Here is a 19,241-nt window from a genome sequence, read left to right as displayed (position 1 = left end):
TTACAAACATGCTGGGGTAGAAGTGTCTGAACCAGCTGCCAGGTCGCTAATAAGCTTATGATACATTTTTAAATTAGCAATCTGTAATTAGAAGATATAGCAGACATATGAAAATGACTTGATGTAATTTGTCTGGCTATGATGAACTGATTTTTCTGGCAAGTATTCCAGAAAGTTATCTTGAAAATCTGATGGCATGTTTTGTTTTAGTTCTATTTTCTAAATGTTTCTTCCTGATGCCCGATTGCAATTGCCCAAAAGCAAGGTTACTTTTACAGTTTGCTAGATAGCAGGCAGTCAGACAATAAAACAAAGGCTTTGACTAGAAGCTGTGGAGGCAGTCCATGCTTCAAACATATCACCACAGTTTCAGGAAACAACAGTTGTTGGCAATAGATAATGACACCCTCTGTACTGAGAAATAGAACCTTGTTTAAAAAAACAGTTAACAAAAAATTGAACATGCAGCGCGTTATGTGTACAGCCAAAGCTAAAGCTGTAAACATCAGGCACTACTGCCTAGCACAAGAGCAGTGTGAACCTAAGGACCAAACCTGCCTGGCCTCTGCACCCCAGTGTGATGTGTACGAGCTGTCAGTGCCCTCTACAGATGGAGGCAAGGGCTGTGTGTCAGCCCTGTGTGCTCTGCTCAGTGACATACATCACCTGTCAGTGCCACTTTTCAGCTCTTTGCACAGCCTGGTCAGCCTTAGGGGCTGCTCTCTGTGCCCAATCATGACTATGTGACAGGCAACAAGCAAGTCAGACCTCAGAATATAATCCTTAAGAAATATTGCTTACCTGGAAGACCTCAGTAAAAACAGATAGAGAGGCAAAAGTGTGATAGAGGACTCAGCTCTGCACAGACAAAGCTGAAAAGTGTGAGCATAGACAGGAACATATGCCTGGCCAAGGGCAGAAGGATTCCTGAGGCAGGATCCCTTAATCCACTCATAAATTTCCAGTGGGGACAAAAAAAGCACAGGAGAGCTGGTCTGATAGAAGAAGCCAATGTTTAGGAGCTGGGAGGTACTGCCCAAGGGGGCGCCTCACAGGCACCTAGAGGTTAGTGCTAAGGCATGTTGGGTTCAGAGACAAGACTCAATTTCTGTCACTGCGTGAAAGCGGACTAGCAAATGCTGGTTAGTAAATATGTTTAGTAAACTCTGCCACAAGCTGCTGAAAATTAGCTCTTCTGAATCTGGTAAAGAATGTGTTTCCAGCATAATTTTTTCAGGCTTTGTTGGTCAGCGGGACAGAGCTCTCCTTTGCTTCTAGTTAGTTTTAGCTGGCTGAGGCAAAGAAGTTCCCTGGACTGTGGGGTCTTTTCCCTTTTCTTTGGACCTCTTGGAACCTGCTCTGGACTGAACACCCAAGGGAGCACCGGCAGCTCGCCCCTGTGGCCACCGGGCCGGGCCTGGCCTGGCCTGCGGCAATTCCAGCACCAGAGGGGACTGATCAGAGACTCAGTGAGCTGGGCTGCAACCCGGGATCAGGGGTTTTCTCAGTTGGTCATCTCTTTCAGAGCGGCAATGGGTTTTATTGTTTAATAGTGTTTAGGTTCTATTGTTTAATAAACAGGTTTTTTCCACTTTTCTCCAAGGAGGTATTTTCTCCCGGACCAGTGTTGGGGGGGGAGGGGCGAGGGGGAGTGATTGAATTTGTTTTCCTACCAGAGCCCCTTTGGGATTCTCCCCAAATTTGCTCTAAACCAGGACAGTCTGTCATTGCAAGACTGTAACATACATGGAGCTACTCTCTGTGGCTTTCCTGCTTTGATATCAGTTCTGAGAATCAGCCCAGCAGTGCTTTTAGCAGAATTACACCCGTGGTCACCTCCTTTTCCTGGACCTTCCTTCTGCCCATCTCCGGCTGCAGAAACAGTTATCCTCCCACCATGTGTTTTCAGAGGTGCTAACAATTGTAGGACACTTTGCAGGACTCCCGCCACTCTCCCTGGCCCAAAGTGCCCCTCCTCACACAGAGGGCAGGCACTCTCTCAAGACACTGATGTTTCAAAGCTAGCAAAGACTTCCCTCCTATTACATGGGGAGGAAACACAGCCTCAGGGGGGACAGAAATTGAGCCAAGGCTGCTGCTTGATGCTGGGAGAGGGGTTGCTGGCCCTGAGGGCTGAGATGGGTTCTGGTAAAGGTGGGGGCGAGCCACAGGGGCTTGGCAGGAGCAGTCAGGCCTAGCAGTAACACCCTTCCACGTGCTCCATCACCCACAAACAGAAAAAAGATGATGTGAATGAAGTAATTGCAGGAGATCACGCACAGGAAGCCCAGTATCTGAACTGTAGTGAACCTGCTGGGTTATGGTTTCCAGATTTTATCACTCACTTTTTTCAGCCAGTGACAGAGTCAGCCACTGTTCACATCAGTGAGGGAGTGAAAGTCTTGCCTTCGCCAAGTTGAACACCCGTTTGTGGCCACTGGGCTGCATGGTGTGAAAAGTCTCCTGTCATTTACCTCACAAAGTTAAAAGGGACTAATTTGTGTTGCAGCATCCTCTGAGACCCCCAGCTGTAAAGTGAGAACAATGGTACATTATTCTTTCCACTTTTATATATCTTTTGCTGTTTTCCCTCAGTTTTTCACAGTTTCTCTGTATTCCAGTACTGAGCCAAATCCCACTGACATCTTCTAAGATCTTCCTTCCCACAACCTTGGACAAGAACTGGTTCTAAGCCCTCCCACACCACAGTGACAGGTTCTATTGCACTATGGCCAATGACTGATCCAGTTTTGTGGTGTTCTGTTGCTTCTTTCCTGCGTATATATCCTCTATGAGCTTATTCTGCTCTGCTCAGAACTGTGGCATGGCTCCTGATCAATAATCAAGGCCAGCAGGTTGTTTTTCTGGAGCAATTTATTCCTGCCTCTGCAACATCTCAAAGTTCACAGTATTTGGTGCGTGTTAGTGCACTAAGCACAGAAGCAGAGAAACTCTGCAGATGGTCACTTCAAAATTGTTAGTTAAAAAAGAGCTAGAAAATATTTGGAAGGTGATGGAGTAGCAAGCTAACCACAGATTTCTTCAGAAACACACCAGGTCCTTCTGTTACTAGAAGTCTGTTGAAATCCATAGCCAGAGTCCTGTTTGTTTTGGCAGATGTTAGGAGCTGTGTTAAAGAACTATAATTACATCTATTACAATCGGTATTTATATTTTTTGAGTTAACAATTAACTGAAAGAGTGAGATTATGAGCCAAGCTGGGAGGGGATTTAGTTGATTTGATCAACAAAACAAAACACAAAAAAACAAAAAGCAACAACAGACCCAACACCCACCCCCACAAAAAATAACCCACACACATAAATTTAAAATAAAAAAAATTTAAAAAAGAAGGAAAAAATCTAGCGAAAAAAGACAGACATTATCTTATCTGTATATTTGTATCTTTATAATGAAGACTAATTGGAAAACTGTTTCTCTGTGTTTAATATTTTAACTCTTAGAAATTTAATTTAGATAAATATTGAATAATGATAAAATTAAGCATTTGGGATTTAATAATTTCACAGATAAATATTTAAACATTTTAAGCTTTTGTTCTATTTTTTCTCATTCAGCAGACCTCTCATTCACTATCATTCTGAAACTGAATTTTTGTGTAATTACATGTTAACAAATGTTGCTTTATCCCAGGTGCAATGAATACTTTCCCATCCTTGTAAGAAGTAGAGCAAAATCCAATACAAATTATGTTTTCTACGTGGCAGTTTCCTGCTAAAGCTTAGTAAAGGTGTTATCTGTACAAATGTAGATACTTTGAACTGTTCACAAAAAGCTGTGGTGCTGTCAGCAAAGCTGTAAAGCTGGGAGGTACATTTCAAAGGTGGTGCACTAAAGCAGCAGCATCCAGCTCTAATGCACAGCACAGTATTTATTAAAATGCTCTTGTTCCATGGATCTATGTAACTGGAAGTTGTTCTTTTTATCCAGTCAATATATTCTTCAGTCAGCCATGTATAAACTCCAGGTATGCTTGAATTTTTCACATGCTTCTCCAAAAGAAACAATCCCCCAGTACTGACCAGCACAGATTAATGGCCCACCTGAATCTCCCTGGAAGACAAATCAGAAGCAGCTGTCGGTGTGTCGATTTCTCACCAGAGGAGCATGCAGTGCCACCTGCAGTGCAAATGCATGTTTGGAAATGTTGTCTCCAACCTTTTCCAGCCTATGAAATGGGGCACTTGGCTTACATCATTTATAGGAGCTGGGTGAGGAATAAAGAGATGTTGCTTTTCAAACCTGAGGGAGCCTTCAATGCAAATGCTGTGGAGCAGCAGGGTGTTATCATAATTATATTTCAGAATACATTTCTTATTGTTAGCGTAAATTTATTCTCACCTCCTTATCAATTATCCCTTCTGGATTCAGCACAGAGAGCATCAAAAGCAAGATGCAAACAACCCTCCTGGGTATACAGTTAATTCTGTACTACGCAGATGTTGACTTCTGGAAAGGACCAGATGATTGAGACCCTGATAGCTCTGCTTTTTCTCCCATATCTACAGGTGGTGTCTAAGGAGATCACAATAGTTAATGAAATACACCTGAAGTTAATAGATAATCCCAGCTCAAATTGCCATACTCTTGATCTTGATTGGTACACTGACCTAAACTAAACAAAGGTTTAACAAGTCTTTTTTACAGCAATAAAGTCTCTCACAAATGTGGTTAAAATCACTTAAAACACGATCAGCCTTCTAAGATGTCTAACACTGCTTTGCTCCCAGTGAAAAGGGAACCATGGTTAAATATATGTCCCCAGCCCTTTGTAACTTTGCTTCTTACCTCACAAGTATCACTCAGATATCATTTTCTTGTCCCTGTAGCACACATGTTGGTTATTTTTGGGTCACCAGCATAATGTTTGTCAGAGCTTTTTCTATTGACAATTTTAAGAGTTTCTTCCAGAGACATTTCAGTGGCTTTCCTGGTGATTTGTCTCCCCAGCCAGCCACCTGGCAGAGTGTGCCAGGTTCAACATCTTCAAAAAAGTCAGGCAGAGGCAAAAGTTGCACATATTTATTCAGCTTGGCAGTACCATTCAGCTAAAAAGGAAAAAGAAAAAAGAAGGAAAAACAAGGAAAAACTAGATTTCTTATGCAGAAAGGAAGGGAAGCATCACATAGTTTCAATTATCTTTTAGTCTCATTTTACCAACACCTCCCTTAAAAATCACTTTTCACTACGTAGGAACTGATCCTGAGCTTAACTGTCCCTTTGAAAATTCACCAGACTTTCCATAGTAGCAGTACAGCAATTTCCCATCTATGGTAGCTGTAGTGAGTTCAAGCCCAGCTTTCCATTGGATACAGTGGGAAATGTAAAATCTACATGAGAGTTAGGTTGTAGGATCTATGTTCTGTTCACAAACCTAACTTGCCACTAAACCTCAGTGTTGAAACCAGATTCTAGTGCCTGACTGACACAAAAGTCTCAAACCACAGTGCAACGTGCCCATGAACAAAGATGAAAACAAAAACTATAAGCAATTAGACACAAAAGCAGCAACATAATTGAGGGAAAATCAGGTCTCAGTCTATTCAGACTGCCAATTTTTGCTCTGAGACATTCTAAAGGGGTTAAATGATTCAGATTGTCTGTGTTTTGTTGGCCTTTGCCTGACACATCCATCCTTCAGCAGAGGTCAGTAAATGAAAACACAGCCAAACCCTGACATATATCTTCAGTGTGCTTGGTAAGGGCTCATAGGTACTGAACAAACATTTTCAGTCTTATGACCACTGCACCATGGTTCATTTCACAGGTTGCTGTATGGTTCTCAACAGAACAATTCTGGCTTTATACCTTTCAAAAAATTCATTCCAACAAATCAAAAATTTATTAAAAAAAATAATCTGCAGTTATTGTTGCCAGTGCTGGTGGAAAGTGCCAAAGATGGAAAGCTTATTCCAAGCCATTGAATACTGCATTACTGGAGGAGTGTAGAGATGGGAGTAAGCTCTGCTACTAGTACTATCCTTGCTTCTGTATTAAATTCAAAGGATTTTGAGATATCTGTATCATTCTGGAACAGAGTTGTGATTTTCAGCTCCAGAAATATTATTTCCTCATGATCCATTTTGGTGTTGTGTTCACAGATACCCTGGTGCTCCTGACAAGTGGCCACAGGAGAAGCCAGTGAGATGAGCCTGGTCTACACTGACAATGAAGCAGAAGTAGAATTCTCACAAACACCTGGGGGAAGGAGCTCCTCAGACATGAACCATGATCAGGTGCTTGAGCCACAGATGCCTGTAGGTGTACCTGCTAGCACAGAGAGGGACACAGTTACCTTCCTTCCCATGTCATTGCTATGTCAAACCAGGGATACCAGCTAAATAATAAATACCAGGTTCTGGTCACAGAATAATAGAATAATAGAATGTTATGGTTGGAAGGGACCTTAAAGAGCATCTAGTCACAACCCCCTGTAAATTCAAATTCTTACATCTCCGCCCTGCTTTGGCATCAGATGATAATGTTGGCAAGGACATTTTCCGTGCTTCATTCTGCACTGTCCTGAGCCTCCACCACTTTGTGACCACTCCGTGCTCCTAGAGCTGAGTCTGTATGTCCTGTATTATCCACATTTTCACTTTACCTGCTTACACCAGAAAATTAACAGTAAGTTTCATCTCCATTTTTACTTAGTCCAGCACAAGCTCTAACGCTGGGATAGAGATGTGAGCCAGACTGCATAGCATACATCCCTTCAGCATTGTCTTTGAAAAATTACTGGAGAATGTGCTTTGTGGTTTGGAGGGGTTGCTGCAGTGAATGGATTAAAAAGAGAGTTTTTTAGAGCACAGAATGGGCTTGAAATATCATCTCTGCTCACAGAGCCAGTGATCCTCTAACTTCATCCAGATTAATAGAACCAAAAATAGACTATTCTGTGATACTGTTATCTAAACAATGTACTCTTCAATACCAAAGAGTAGCCAAAATGATCATCAGCAAAATTCCTTTCATAAAAATACAGCAGTAATTAAAACAATACCTTGAGGAGCATTATGTCATTATCAAAGGGAGGGGATCAAACTGACAATGAGGAAAGGTTTCCATAATCCCAAATATCTGCTGTTCTTCTTCAGGAATGGATGTCCGATGAGCTTCAAGAACAGCTGTCTTCCAATTCATCTATTCTGGAACTTACAGAAAATATAGGAAGAGAAAGTCACTACAGGAACTGAACAACATTTCTGAGGATAATCAAAAGACACTTAACACAACACCATTTTGTTTTACAAAAACATGATTAAAATCATTCATTTCAATGTTTTGACATGAGGTTCTTTTTGCCTCTATAAAATAATGTTTCTTTACTGCAAATGTAGTTTAGTGAAATAATCGTGTGATAACTGACCTCCAGAGATTTTCAGAGTTAGGAATTAATTTTGTGAAAGAGCTTCCCATCTTTATAAGGGGAGTTGCTTGCACAAGGACAGCTGCTACTGATGCCTTTCATTAATCTCTGAAAGGTCTCCTTTGCATCTATGACCTCATCCTGCAAAGTACTGAAACTTTGCTGGCATCAGTAGCACATCAGAACACACATTGACACTCAATGCTTATCCTGAGCATTATGCATATGGGTAAATGCTCTGCTAAAGTGAGTATCTTTAATAAGCTTTTTGTCCTTAGTTTTCTAAACCCAGGATTCAGCACATTAAGGAATAAGAATGTGTGTTGCCTAACCGAAGATATCCCAGTAGTGAATATTAAAAAAAAAAGGGAGAATGTTAAACTTCAAAGAGTTATACGTTCACTTCCTGCTAATAAACATTAAGAGTTAAGCAACTAATAAATTCCACTATGTTTCAAGCTCTATAAGTGTCATTAGAAATGTATTTGTTAACATTTGTCTTTCTTCATTTTGCCCTGCTTAACTTAATCCAACCCAAATATTTGACATTGCAGAATACATTCTGCTGGTTTCCTGTGCCTCATGTTCAGAACATAATCTCACTATAAGTAGGAACATTTATTCAAGTCAGAACAAAGACTTTATCAATACGAACTATAAATAACAATTTTCTTCATTCAAGATGCATATGCCACTGAAAGACATGATTCATTCATTTATACATGGCAGTTTGTTTGTGAAAATATCTGCAAAGGCAGTTCTGTAGTCCAAAAATTTCTCGTTTTATCTACAAAGCACATGTCCTCAGAGAGAATGATATGTCTCTCAAAACTCCATCTCTGTGACTCCAATAGGTGGTTCATGGGCCACACAGAGATTCATGTTGCTGAATTCATGCTACTTTGCCCAAGAAAAAAGTTATTTCAGACATTACTAACACATGAGATCCATTAATTAAGTTTTACATGCACTGCAATTGCACCAGGCATAGAACATGTGTTGGTGGGTTTTGTGTGAGCATTGTCTTACAGCTCAGGAGGAGGAAACCAGGCTGGTTCAGTTTGCCCCAACAACAAAGACTTAAAGTCAGACCAAAACAGTGTGCTGTAAGAAACGCAAATCAGTTACCAGAGTGCATTCTCCACAGAATCAGAGACAGACAATGCCCTTTCCACTGAACAGCTAACAAACCTGAATTTTTATAAATGTATCTGACTGGCTATCTCTGACATATTGACTGAAGAGTAAGAGACTCCAGATCCCATTAAAAAACCTCTAATTCCAAAGAGGAAGACTTGGTTATCTTTTGTAAATTTGCTAAACAGAGAATGCTAGGAATGAATATTTCTACCCTTACAATCAAACCTGATTCAGCTGAAAAGTAATGAAAGTCAAATTCACTCTGAAGAAACTGTGTCCTCTGTTTCAGACTAACACACAGAAGAAGGCTGGCCAACCTGCCCACACCGTGTTTAAGGAGGTCAGGTTTGCACAGGTTTACTGTAACTGTTTTCCTTTTAGATGGTCAAAATAAGAATGAAAAATTACAGAACTAAAATACAATTCAGGGAACATTTTAAGAAAAATAGGGCATTTTACTTCCTAATGTGAACAGTAGATGTCCCCCTTACCTCGAGTCAGCTGTTCAACAGCAGAGCATCCCACCGGGGGAAGAGGCACTTCTGCTCACATTTGACTTGTCAGGAGGACAAGGTTCCTGTTCACAGTCGTGAGTGACATTCTGGGTTTGTGAGCCTAGGTCACTCAAAATGAGAGGAATATTGTCCACACCTAATTCAAATTCATCTCTCAGGATATTTTGAGGCTTAATTCCAGGCATGCACATAAGATTTGTTTAAAATCTTTGGGATATATTCCCTTCTCTAAGACATTGCTTTTTCACATGCATAAAGAATTAATTTGGTCTTTTAACAGCACATTATTCATGCTGTAATTTTGGCAGGATCTCACTAACAAAGGTAACTCTGCAATGCAGATCAGTAGTTTATGGCAACTAAAAACAATGACGAGTTCTAGATCATTCCAGGGAGAGAACTGCAGCTTTTAACAACCTATTAAAAAAATCCATACTCACATTTCTTCACTTAGAGGCTTGCATACCGTGCCTCACTTCAATGACGAACTAAAATTGCCCCATTTTAAGATACTTACTCACAAGGTGCTGTTGTCAAAACCCATTGTTTTTCCACAAGAGTTCCTCCACAAAAAACACCTAAATTCTTGTCCTGGATAGCAGCCATATAAGGCCAGGAATGAGGATGCACTTCATGTCCTCCAACAATGTCCATGCAGCCACCTGAAGTGCAACAGAAGTGCAATTACTTTATGTGTTATCCAGAGGAACAGGGCATTTGAATATTTTTACTCTTAGGTGAGTACTTGCATCTTTTTAGTAGGGTAACAGCAATTAATGAGAGCAGGAGAGCAGAGGAGCTGTCAGGTGTCATAGCTGCTGCTATTTGTTGTCAGGAGCACTGTAAATTGCCATGCACTCATTTGTATTCAAATGTCCCCTACAGGAAGCGGGTTTGAAAGTTTTTACTAATAGCTCCCTCTCTTGAATTTTCCCTTTACATCATTAATATTGTGTTATTTTACTGCAGATTCATTTCTCAAGATTCTCTCTTCCAGTTTCTTTAAAACTTGCCTGATTCTTGAAACTCCTAATAAAACCAAATAAAGCCTAATCCCTGAATAACACCTAGATGTCTCAGGGTGTTCAATGCACTTGTTGGCTTCAAATGGAAAAAAAAGAAAAACAAAGAAAAAAAAAAAGTGAGAATAATTAAACTGGCCATCTTTAAGCTGGTGGAAAAAATGGGAGGATGAATGTAAGGGCAACCTGAAAAGGCTTCAGAGAACACCAGTGTGAAGGAATAGTCAGGGCATGTGGAATTCAAAAGTTGGTCCTAAACTGTGGATCCAGATTGAGTAATCTCGGGGCACATAAAGTACAAAAGACACTCCTGTGTACATCAGTGGCCAGCAATTGCTCCACAGAATTCTACTGCCCAGGTAACATCTTCAGTTGAAAGTCTGAAAAATATTCATATGTAAATTAACAAAAGCCACTGAAAACTGTCAAACATCGGTTATTTTACAAGCTATGGAATGTAGGATATAAAAGACAGACCAAGACCAGCCACACATATGCAAGACAAAGCAATTTGTATTTTGTTAAAAATAATTTTATGGGGTGCAGCTTTCAGATACAGAAAACCCTAGACTCTGAAACTGCCAAACACAAAACAAAATCCAATCTGTGGTCACAAAAAAAGATAAATTGGTGAGAAAGACATTTCTGTATGGTAGACCTCTGTGTCTGCGTGCATGTCTTGCACACTTTGCTGGTAAACCACTACAAAAAAACCCTGTCTGCCCTTGCGTGAAGAAGTTACAACACTTGCTACCCAATTCATTATCTTTAGAAATAATCTGAAATATAACCTGCCCAATATAACTAGCTCTCATTTTTATTCAAGAATTAAAGAATGGCAGCTCTCAGTCTCAATCTCATTGTTGAATGAGATTGTAGCATAGAAATGTTTATTTCTGCATCACAGAATCTTATTAGTTAGAACCCAGTTTGAAAACATGCACATGGTGCAGCACAATTCATGTTTCAGAAGACTCTTCCAAAGCTCTTTTAAAAGAAAACAAAGTACTATTAGAATTCATCACCTCTTAAAACAGCCAGCTCCAGTTCCCCCAAAGTCATTCTCCATTCTCCATCTAATCCCAGAATTATTCACTCCCTGGAGACAATCCATAGGTAATCTCTGCAAAGAGAGTCCTAAAGGCATAATTATGTTTGTCCTTTATGGCTTTGCCCTCCCAACAAATAGCTGGATTGGAAAGCAGCATAAGAGACAAAATAGGAAACAGATTCATGCTCTGGCCAAACAGTAGAAGGCTTGTGTTCCCAGAGCATAGTATCTAATGTTGGATTCTTTCTGGCAAGTACTAGCAACATCGTAGAAGAAATGCTGATTTGCTGCAAGGCTTTGAGGACTCCCTGAGTTTACTATATCTACTTGTATTTCTGTGCTACTACATTTTCCACTGGTATCACGTAGCAAATAAATGGAAACAGGGACACTGAGTGAATAGCTGAGGCAGAAAAGAAAACCAGGTTAAGTACCATGAGGCACTGGTATTGGAGAAGGAAATAAAATAGGTATGCCCCACTCTATATTCTGCCCTTTCCCCAGCAAGTCCCTGGGAATTTGTCTCCCAGCCACTAAGGGATGTGTTCAGACACGCTGGGGTGAGACTGGGGATGTGGTAGCCCAAGCAGAACACAGGGAAAGTGTGGCAGCTCTGCCTTACTGTGCTCCTGGCAGCTGCCAGCTCTGCACCTCTGTCCTGCCCTCCCTTCCCAGATCGAGAAAACAGCCCTTCAGTTGAGCTGAGACTGCCTGAACTCAGTGCCAGCAAACCTGGAAGGTTTAGAGGCGCAGTTTAAATTGGTCTCCTGAACCAATGTCCTAAAATCACCTCTGGTGCTCACCTCAATCACCAAAGAAAGCAGCATGAAGGAAAAAGGAACAGAGCCACTGTAGAAGGAAAAGGGTCAAAATGACAGAGTATAAGATAATGAAGACCTCAGCACAGTAATGCACAGAAAGTGATCCTGCAGCCCATAGGAACCCTCCCCAGAGGCAGAGGCTGGTCACAGAACTGCTTGCACAACTTGTTCTCTTCCTCAGGCAGCGGCTTCTGCCGAGCGAGTGGCTCTGCTTTGCAAGCGCTGCAGGGAGAAAGGACAGTGTTTTGCTGTTTTGCTTACAATACCTCTCTCCTCTTGAAGACCAATTAAGTAAGCAACAGAGGAGCTAATAAAAGAATTTGACTTGAGAAGGAAGCTTTGCTTTGGGGTTTCCCCTTAAATGCAAAAGGCCAATAGAATCTAAACTTCACCATAAATTAAGTCTTTGCCACAACCAAAGGAGCCCAGCCAACTAATTGCACACCCTAAAATTTTATGTGAAATTTTCAGCCCCAGTGATGTAAATTACAAGAGGAAGATAACTCTCTGACAAAGCATTTAGGTACAAAATTGGTACTGGTTATGTGCATATCAATCTGATGTTTAATAACCGTGCCATCGGGGATTTTGCAGATTGTCACAGAGGTCATTCAGGAGCTTTCACAGAAAGTCATCAATTGATACTGAACAATAGTTAGGACTCCATATTTCTAATTCTAATTATCAATGTCAATGGATCTCTCAGAATTGGAAGGGATTTTTGAAGAAGCATGGATATGCTAGTACCTGTGGACTTTCAGAAGAAACATCTTTACAAGTATGATTTAGAAGTAAATAGAAGTACAACTAGAAATTGAAAAATAGCATAAACAGGCCATAGAAATTAGGTTTTAGATAGGAGGCATAGATTTACCTGTATCTATTTACTTGGAAAACATCTAGGAACATTTGCTAATGTTTTATTCCATGTCTTTCAAAGCAGATCAGGCAAACATAGGATGATACATGACAAGCCTCTTTTTACTGGCCATTGCTCCTCACATAGGTCCATCCAAGGATGAATCATTGTAGCACTACAAGATTAATCATGTCTGAGCATACAGGATTTTTGCTCACAAGTGTTCATCCTGATCATGCCTCTGCATAGTCCAGACAGGAAACATCTTCAATGTCATAAGAGTGCTAATTAAAACATCATCAAATCAGACTTTGTCAAATAATTGTGACTGATAAAAGAAAGAATTGTACCTATGACACCTGGTGTCCAGGAGAACAGTGTAAAAAAGAATATCAGTGCTACAAAGTGATGATAATTACGGGGAATGTCCTAGTAATGAGAAGAAAAATTTAAGAAAATTAAATCTTGGTAAATCTGAGCTTTAGCAGTGCATGGAGCTGTCACCTTGTCACATAGGTGACTGTGTCTCAACAAAGACACATCAGTGACAAAGAGCTCCACAGTCTCTAAAATTACATCTACACCGGCCAAGTTATCCTCTGTCCCAGAAGGGAGAGCAACAGCAAATTTGAGCAAAGTCTATCCAAGGTCTTCTACAGGTGAAACTCACATGATGTTGGGCCAATGAGCTCAAGATATGATACAGCAAGAACGCAGAAGATTTCTGCAAGCTCTTTATTGTGGGCTCCTTTCTGCAGGTTGCCTGTTGTAGGGCTCAAGTCTTCAAGAAACCTTCCAGTCTGCGTGACAGTGACATTTCACTAGTCATAGAATATATAGGTTATAGAATAGTTGATACTCCAAATGATTTAACATTGATGCAAGTTATTTTTATTATTTGGGGATATATTTGCAAGACAGAAATTGTGCCTTTATAAGGCCCTAGATAAGACTTATTGGCAGAATCATAGAATACCCTGAGTTGAAAGAAGCCCCACTAGGACCATTGAAGTCCAACTCCTGGCTCTGCACAGGACACCCCAAGAACCACACCATGTGCTTAAGAGGATTGCCCAAACACTTCTTGAGCTCTGTCAGGCCGGTGCTGTGACCACTGTTCTTGGGAGCCTGTTCCAGTGTCCAATCACCCTGAGCTTTCAGGACTCAATTCAGTTGCCTAAAACTCAGCATTTAGTCACATTTGAGATACTGTGGGCTTTCCAGACACAGACGCAGAGCTGGCAAATCTGGCACGGCATCTTCAGAAGACTGACAGCCTTCTGCACCAGACCTAAAACACTTTAAGACGCTTTAATACCCTTAGCTATAGGCCATGAAACCACACTCAGTGCTTTGTGAAAGCTCGGCCACTGCAAACCTAATGAGGTAGGATCAGATCCTGAAATGAGAAAACATCGTATTCCTTGGCCCTGAGGGTCTCCTGAGCAGAACAGATACTTCATTAAAGGAGAATGGACTGGAATCCATGTCTGACCTGGAAGCCACCTGAGGTGTCTGGAATGTATACAACTTCATGTGGACAACTGAATCAGCCTAAATTTATGTGAGCTGAGTCCCACTGTGTTTCACCCCTATACTTGTACATCAGTTCTCTGCAAATGCTGCAGACAGAACACAAAGGAGGGGTAGAGCCTGTCTTCACACCACAGCAGATGACGCAAATTCTCAGTAACACTTCTGCTGTAAGGTACATCGCTGGGGAGGGTTTCCTTGTCATGGTTACCCCCTTAAGAGGAAAAACAAAACCCACATCCTCTTCATTGATGCATATATATTGATAGATTGATAGATAGACATATATTAAAGAGTGAACAAGAAGGAACATCAGACAGAAATCATGGGTGCTTTCCTCCCATGGTACACCTTCACTGCTCTTATTCTCCTGGCAATTCATGGAGGTAAGTACATAGTTTAATACTGTTGGAGGTAAGTCCTGATGTACAGAATTCTAGTTAAACTAAAATGTATTAATGTAAAGGAAGTGGTCACAATTACTATTTGAATTCTTATAATTAGTTCCTCTCCACTGTCTGCATGTGTTTGGTCTTTTACACAAACAAAATAATTTCTGAATGGGTCTTAAGTAAAGCTGCAAAGCCCAAGCTGTTTGGAGGAGTTCTGGGTAGAAAACATAACGACTATCTCGTCTTTCTTTCCAGAGCCATACACATACCTTAAATGCTTGATTTTCACTTTTTCTGGAAAACAGATTCACATAATGTGGATTATACTACATAGTCTAGTTTCCCTGCACAATATTTAAGATATGAGAGATATGGGAGATTGTTAATCACTAATGAAAGCTAAGAAATTAACCATGTCAGTAATCGTCAAGAAAACAAATTTATGCAAAAGCAACAAAACTTTGGTGTGGGGTTTTTGCCCAAGTTCACCCCACTGATCTAGTTTCAGTATTATTGAAATGTAATGAAGTAATTCTGCTGAGCGGTTTTAAAATTCTACCCTGAAGACCATCATTGTGACATAAGTGCATACTTGTGTGTCTGTATCCTTTCTAATTACAACAGCCATGTTTTCTAAGAGACTTGGAGTGTTTACAGCATTTGTCAGCTCAGCTGTGTGTCTTGTGACTTACATTTTTAGGTTTGTGTGTGGATATCATTGGAGGAAATGAAGTAGCACCACACTCAAGACCATTCATGGCCCAAATCAAGGGAAAAAGAGGAATTATTTGTGGAGGAGCTTTAATTAAGGAAAACTGGGTGTTAACAGCTGCACATTGTAAAGTGTAAGTTCTTACTCTGATTCAGAGATTGTCCTTAGTGGGTGTCTGATATCTCTGTTCAAGCTGGAGATTTAGCATATCTGGAAATTTTATCCATTTATCATGACCATGGTCATGTTCTGATTACTGTGCTTTGTAGGTTCTATCAGAAAATTTATTACAGTCAGTAAAAAAATATAACAAAGTGTACTGATCACATCTATTTCTGAAGAGATATCTAAAAACTTCTAGCTGCATATTAGCATAGAATAGCAATACTGAAGCAGCGAATTTGAGGAAAAGTTTTATCCCTGTTTTCTCAGTCAACTTGTACACTAGGTGAGAGGAGTGTCCAGCCTAAACTGCTGCTCTGAGAAAAAAAAAATTAATTCTTGTAATTTTATTCTATAAGAGATACACAGTTCACTGCAGAAAAGACAGCATGTGGTTAACACAGGAGCAAAAATCCTCCAAACAGATGACAGGAGACACTGAGAGATCTCTGCCTTGCTTGGTATGTTGGCTTGCCAGCCATCTTTTTTCTCCTGCCCAAATCAAGATGTAAATGGATATTTAGCTGTACTGAGTCCTTCAGCAAGGCAAGAAGTGAGTTTTGAATTACATCCCACCCCTACTTGCTTTTGTGAGGGGGACTAAAGCTGCGGCTGAGCCAGACCTCACACAGGCTCTGTCAACAGCCCGACCAGGACCGGGGAGCCACTGGAATCTGCAGACATCAGAGAAATGTATCCATCTCTCCTGACCTTGTCCAGACAGGGAGATCTGTGGGACCTACTATAAAGAGAGCACTGGGCCCAAAAGCTGTGTATTAACAGAAAGTAAAGAATGTTTCCAAATGAGATTCCATTTAAGAGAAAATACAATTAATTATTAACCTAATGATGGCTCAGTCAATAGACAGCTCTCAATAGATGAAAGAAAGGAGCGTCTGCTTCCCCAGGGTTGCATTTTCCACAACAAGACATGAATGAGTGCCAATATACACATCTCCTAGAATATTCTCCCATTCAGCTGTAGGATGCATTGTTTGCCCAAAAGCAGTTGTACCTGTGGTCAGTTAGTAATGTCTTCTTGGCCAAGGAGTGCTAGACTGCTGGTCTCTGTCAGAGAGCCACAGCAGGCACAACTCTGCCACCACTTAAGGATCTTGGAAGGACAGGAAGTTGCAGAAAAACCTAGAGAAGAGGAATGAGCTGTGTTCTCACACAGATTCAGAAAATGGTGTTGAAATCTGTTAGAGTAAAGCAATGGTACATTTTGATACAGTTAGAATATCTGAACTAACAGTGCTGTGGCCTATTTTCCTAGATTTTCAGCACAAATTACAGAGGACACAGTTGGTGAGACACGTACCCACAACAAATCTGGTGCATTCACCACTCTTTCGGTTCCCAAAAGGGAACAATAGGGATGGATACAGAGTCAAGTACCTGAAACATTTCTGTGCTCCTGGGAAGATGAAAATAAGATAGTATGAAGTTTGATTCACTGAGTCATATTTTTCTTTTAGCTGTTGTATGAACAGGGTCACCTTTTAGATATTTCTAAATTACTGTTGCTTTTCAGGCACAGGAAAAGAGACTGTAGCAGCTGGTCATCATAGCACCACATTATTACCAGGAAAAAATTTAGGGTTACATCAAAGTGAATCCAAATAACTATGTAGTCCTCTCCTCAGGAAAAAAAGCAAAGTTATTCTTGGAGCCCATTCATCGAATAAAAGAGAAAAAGAACAGCAAGCTTTTCAGATTGCAAAAGACATTCCTCATCCATGCTACGACCCCAGTACCAAGGAAAATGACATTATGCTGCTTCAGGTACAGATTTATATATCACTTATGGAATATACACACTACATTGAACTATTTTCTTCCTTCTTCTCATCTAAGGAGATGAGCCAAGGGAGTTTCTGGGGCCTTTTTTTCTGGGTGATATAGTCTGGTCTGCTAATCCAGCAGCCTGGGGAATTGGGGATGCACTGGTAACTAAGGCACTCAACAATTCCTGTAATGGTTGCCACGGCTCGTATATACATTCTGGAACTTGATCAAGATATTTCCGTTTCTGGCTTTTCCATAAAGGAATAAAAACACATGCAGATACAACATTTGGTTAAAAGTACTAACTTTCTGTCTGAAAAGGAGTTCTAATTAAAAATGTCTGGCTTTTCTGATCTTCAATTTTGCCAGCATCAGTAATAACTGTTATTTTATCTTCTAAATGGTCTGAGAGCCAGAGAAGTAAAATAAGATGTTTTTTAGAGCTAATAGATCAGCAGAAGGTAAGTGAGTTCTCATGAGACAAAGAATACTCGTTTTCCCACTCTTACATTGATGACATAACTACTGTCACAAAGAATTGAGGAATCTCAGAAGGGATTGCATTAATTACCATAATGAGAAAGATCCAATGGTTAATATGTAAGGGCCTCTGTTAGACTCTGTGCCATAGTACCTATTTTCCATATCTTCTACAGCTTCAGGGAAGAGCAAAACTTAACAAAGTTGTGCAAACAATCCCCCTGCCTTCTTCAGATGATGATCCCAAACCAGGAACAGTTTGCTCAGTAGCAGGATGGGGTATGACTACAAATCATCCAGTCAAGTACCCTACTGCCCTGATGGAAGTCAATATCACTGTCATCAGGAGGGAAATATGCAACGATAAAAAGCATTATAATGGCAAACCTGTCATAACAGAGAGCATGATATGTGCAGGAGCTAAGAATAAGGATTCATGTCATGTAAGTATATCTATTATGACTGCATAAATTGTATAATAAAAATAAAATATAATGTACCAGCATTACACATTTACAATCTCTGTCTCTCTTAAAATCAGTGAAGAATTTTATCAAATGTCAGTGAATTTACCAAGGCTTGTTCTTCGAAGCCTTAAAATCAAAACTTAAGATGAGTAAATTCACCTTCACAGCTTTTCAATATTGCAGATGTATCCAGGCATGGCAGATAGCTATCCTCATCTTCAGCAAAATGAGTTTAATATTAAAATGTCCACAAAACAGCTTACAAGCCCATTTGCAAGTAGCTAATCTCAGTGGAACAACTTATTTGATGTCAGAAGACTTTGAAATAGGTTTTGCTGATAAAAAGCATTTTAGCTGGGTCCCAAGTCAAGTACAGAACTGTGTGAGAACTACCACATTTTAAAAGATTTAAATATTGCATTTTAAGAGGTTTGAATTTCTGGAGGCTTATACTTTCCATGAGGAAAGTTTTCAGCTTTTTTTCTTCATTTTGAAAGAGACTGATTCTTCCCTAGCACTGAACTAGATTCATTCCCCATTATGCACACTTGAAAGATTAGATTGAATTCTATGAAGCCTTTTTTTCATTTGTTTTGCTGCTGGAAATCCTAGTTTCCAAGGAGGAAAAAATGATCCTTAACACTGGCTGGCTACATTTTTATTTTCTCCATCTAACTAGTGAAAATTTTATTTAAAGGAAACATTTTTTAGCTTTTGTTGATTTGAATGACTGTATTTTCCCTTTTTTCTAGGGGGACTCTGGTGGACCTTTAAGATGTAATAATATTATGAGAGGCATCACTTCATTTGGGAAGAAGCAATGTGGCAATGCTCATGGCCCTGGTGTCTACACTCGACTCACAAAGCAACACCTTGTGTGGATAAGGAAAACCATAGGAGGGGCCTAA

At 40.2% G+C, this 19,241-nt stretch overlaps 2 protein-coding genes across 2 annotated transcripts; one reads left to right on the top strand and one right to left on the bottom strand.

The window, feature by feature from the left end:
- On the bottom strand, positions 1-11,130 carry LOC106631840 (granzyme A-like). Its single transcript, XM_014307405.1, is given in 9 exon segments — positions 1-81; positions 3,889-3,999; positions 4,001-4,075; positions 4,883-4,932; positions 4,935-5,070; positions 7,026-7,051; positions 7,054-7,137; positions 9,568-9,708; positions 11,094-11,130. Coding segments are annotated over 9 exon segments (741 nt in total).
- A 3,527-nt stretch (positions 11,131-14,657) lies between these two features.
- LOC102045402 (granzyme A) lies at positions 14,658-19,241 on the top strand. Its single transcript, XM_005421988.2, has 5 exons — positions 14,658-14,718; positions 15,425-15,569; positions 17,245-17,383; positions 18,043-18,309; positions 19,086-19,241. Exons 1-5 carry the CDS (start codon positions 14,658-14,660, stop codon positions 19,239-19,241), a joined length of 768 nt encoding a protein of 255 aa, XP_005422045.1.

This window comes from Geospiza fortis, unplaced genomic scaffold (genome assembly GCF_000277835.1).
Source record: "Geospiza fortis unplaced genomic scaffold, GeoFor_1.0 scaffold443, whole genome shotgun sequence".
Lineage (NCBI taxonomy): Eukaryota > Metazoa > Chordata > Aves > Passeriformes > Thraupidae > Geospiza > Geospiza fortis.
Note: the sequence above shows the minus strand (reverse complement) of the source record. Positions and strands in the feature narration are given on the sequence as shown.

Coding starts and splice junctions, on each gene's coding strand:
- LOC102045402 (XM_005421988.2), top strand. CDS start 14,658: ATGGGTGCTTTCCTCCCATGGTACACCTTCACTGCTCTTATTCTCCTG. Junction 14,719..15,424: donor TCTCCTGGCAATTCATGGAG/GTAAGTACATAG, acceptor TTACATTTTTAG/GTTTGTGTGTGGATATCATT. Junction 17,384..18,042: donor ATGACATTATGCTGCTTCAG/GTACAGATTTAT, acceptor TATCTTCTACAG/CTTCAGGGAAGAGCAAAACT.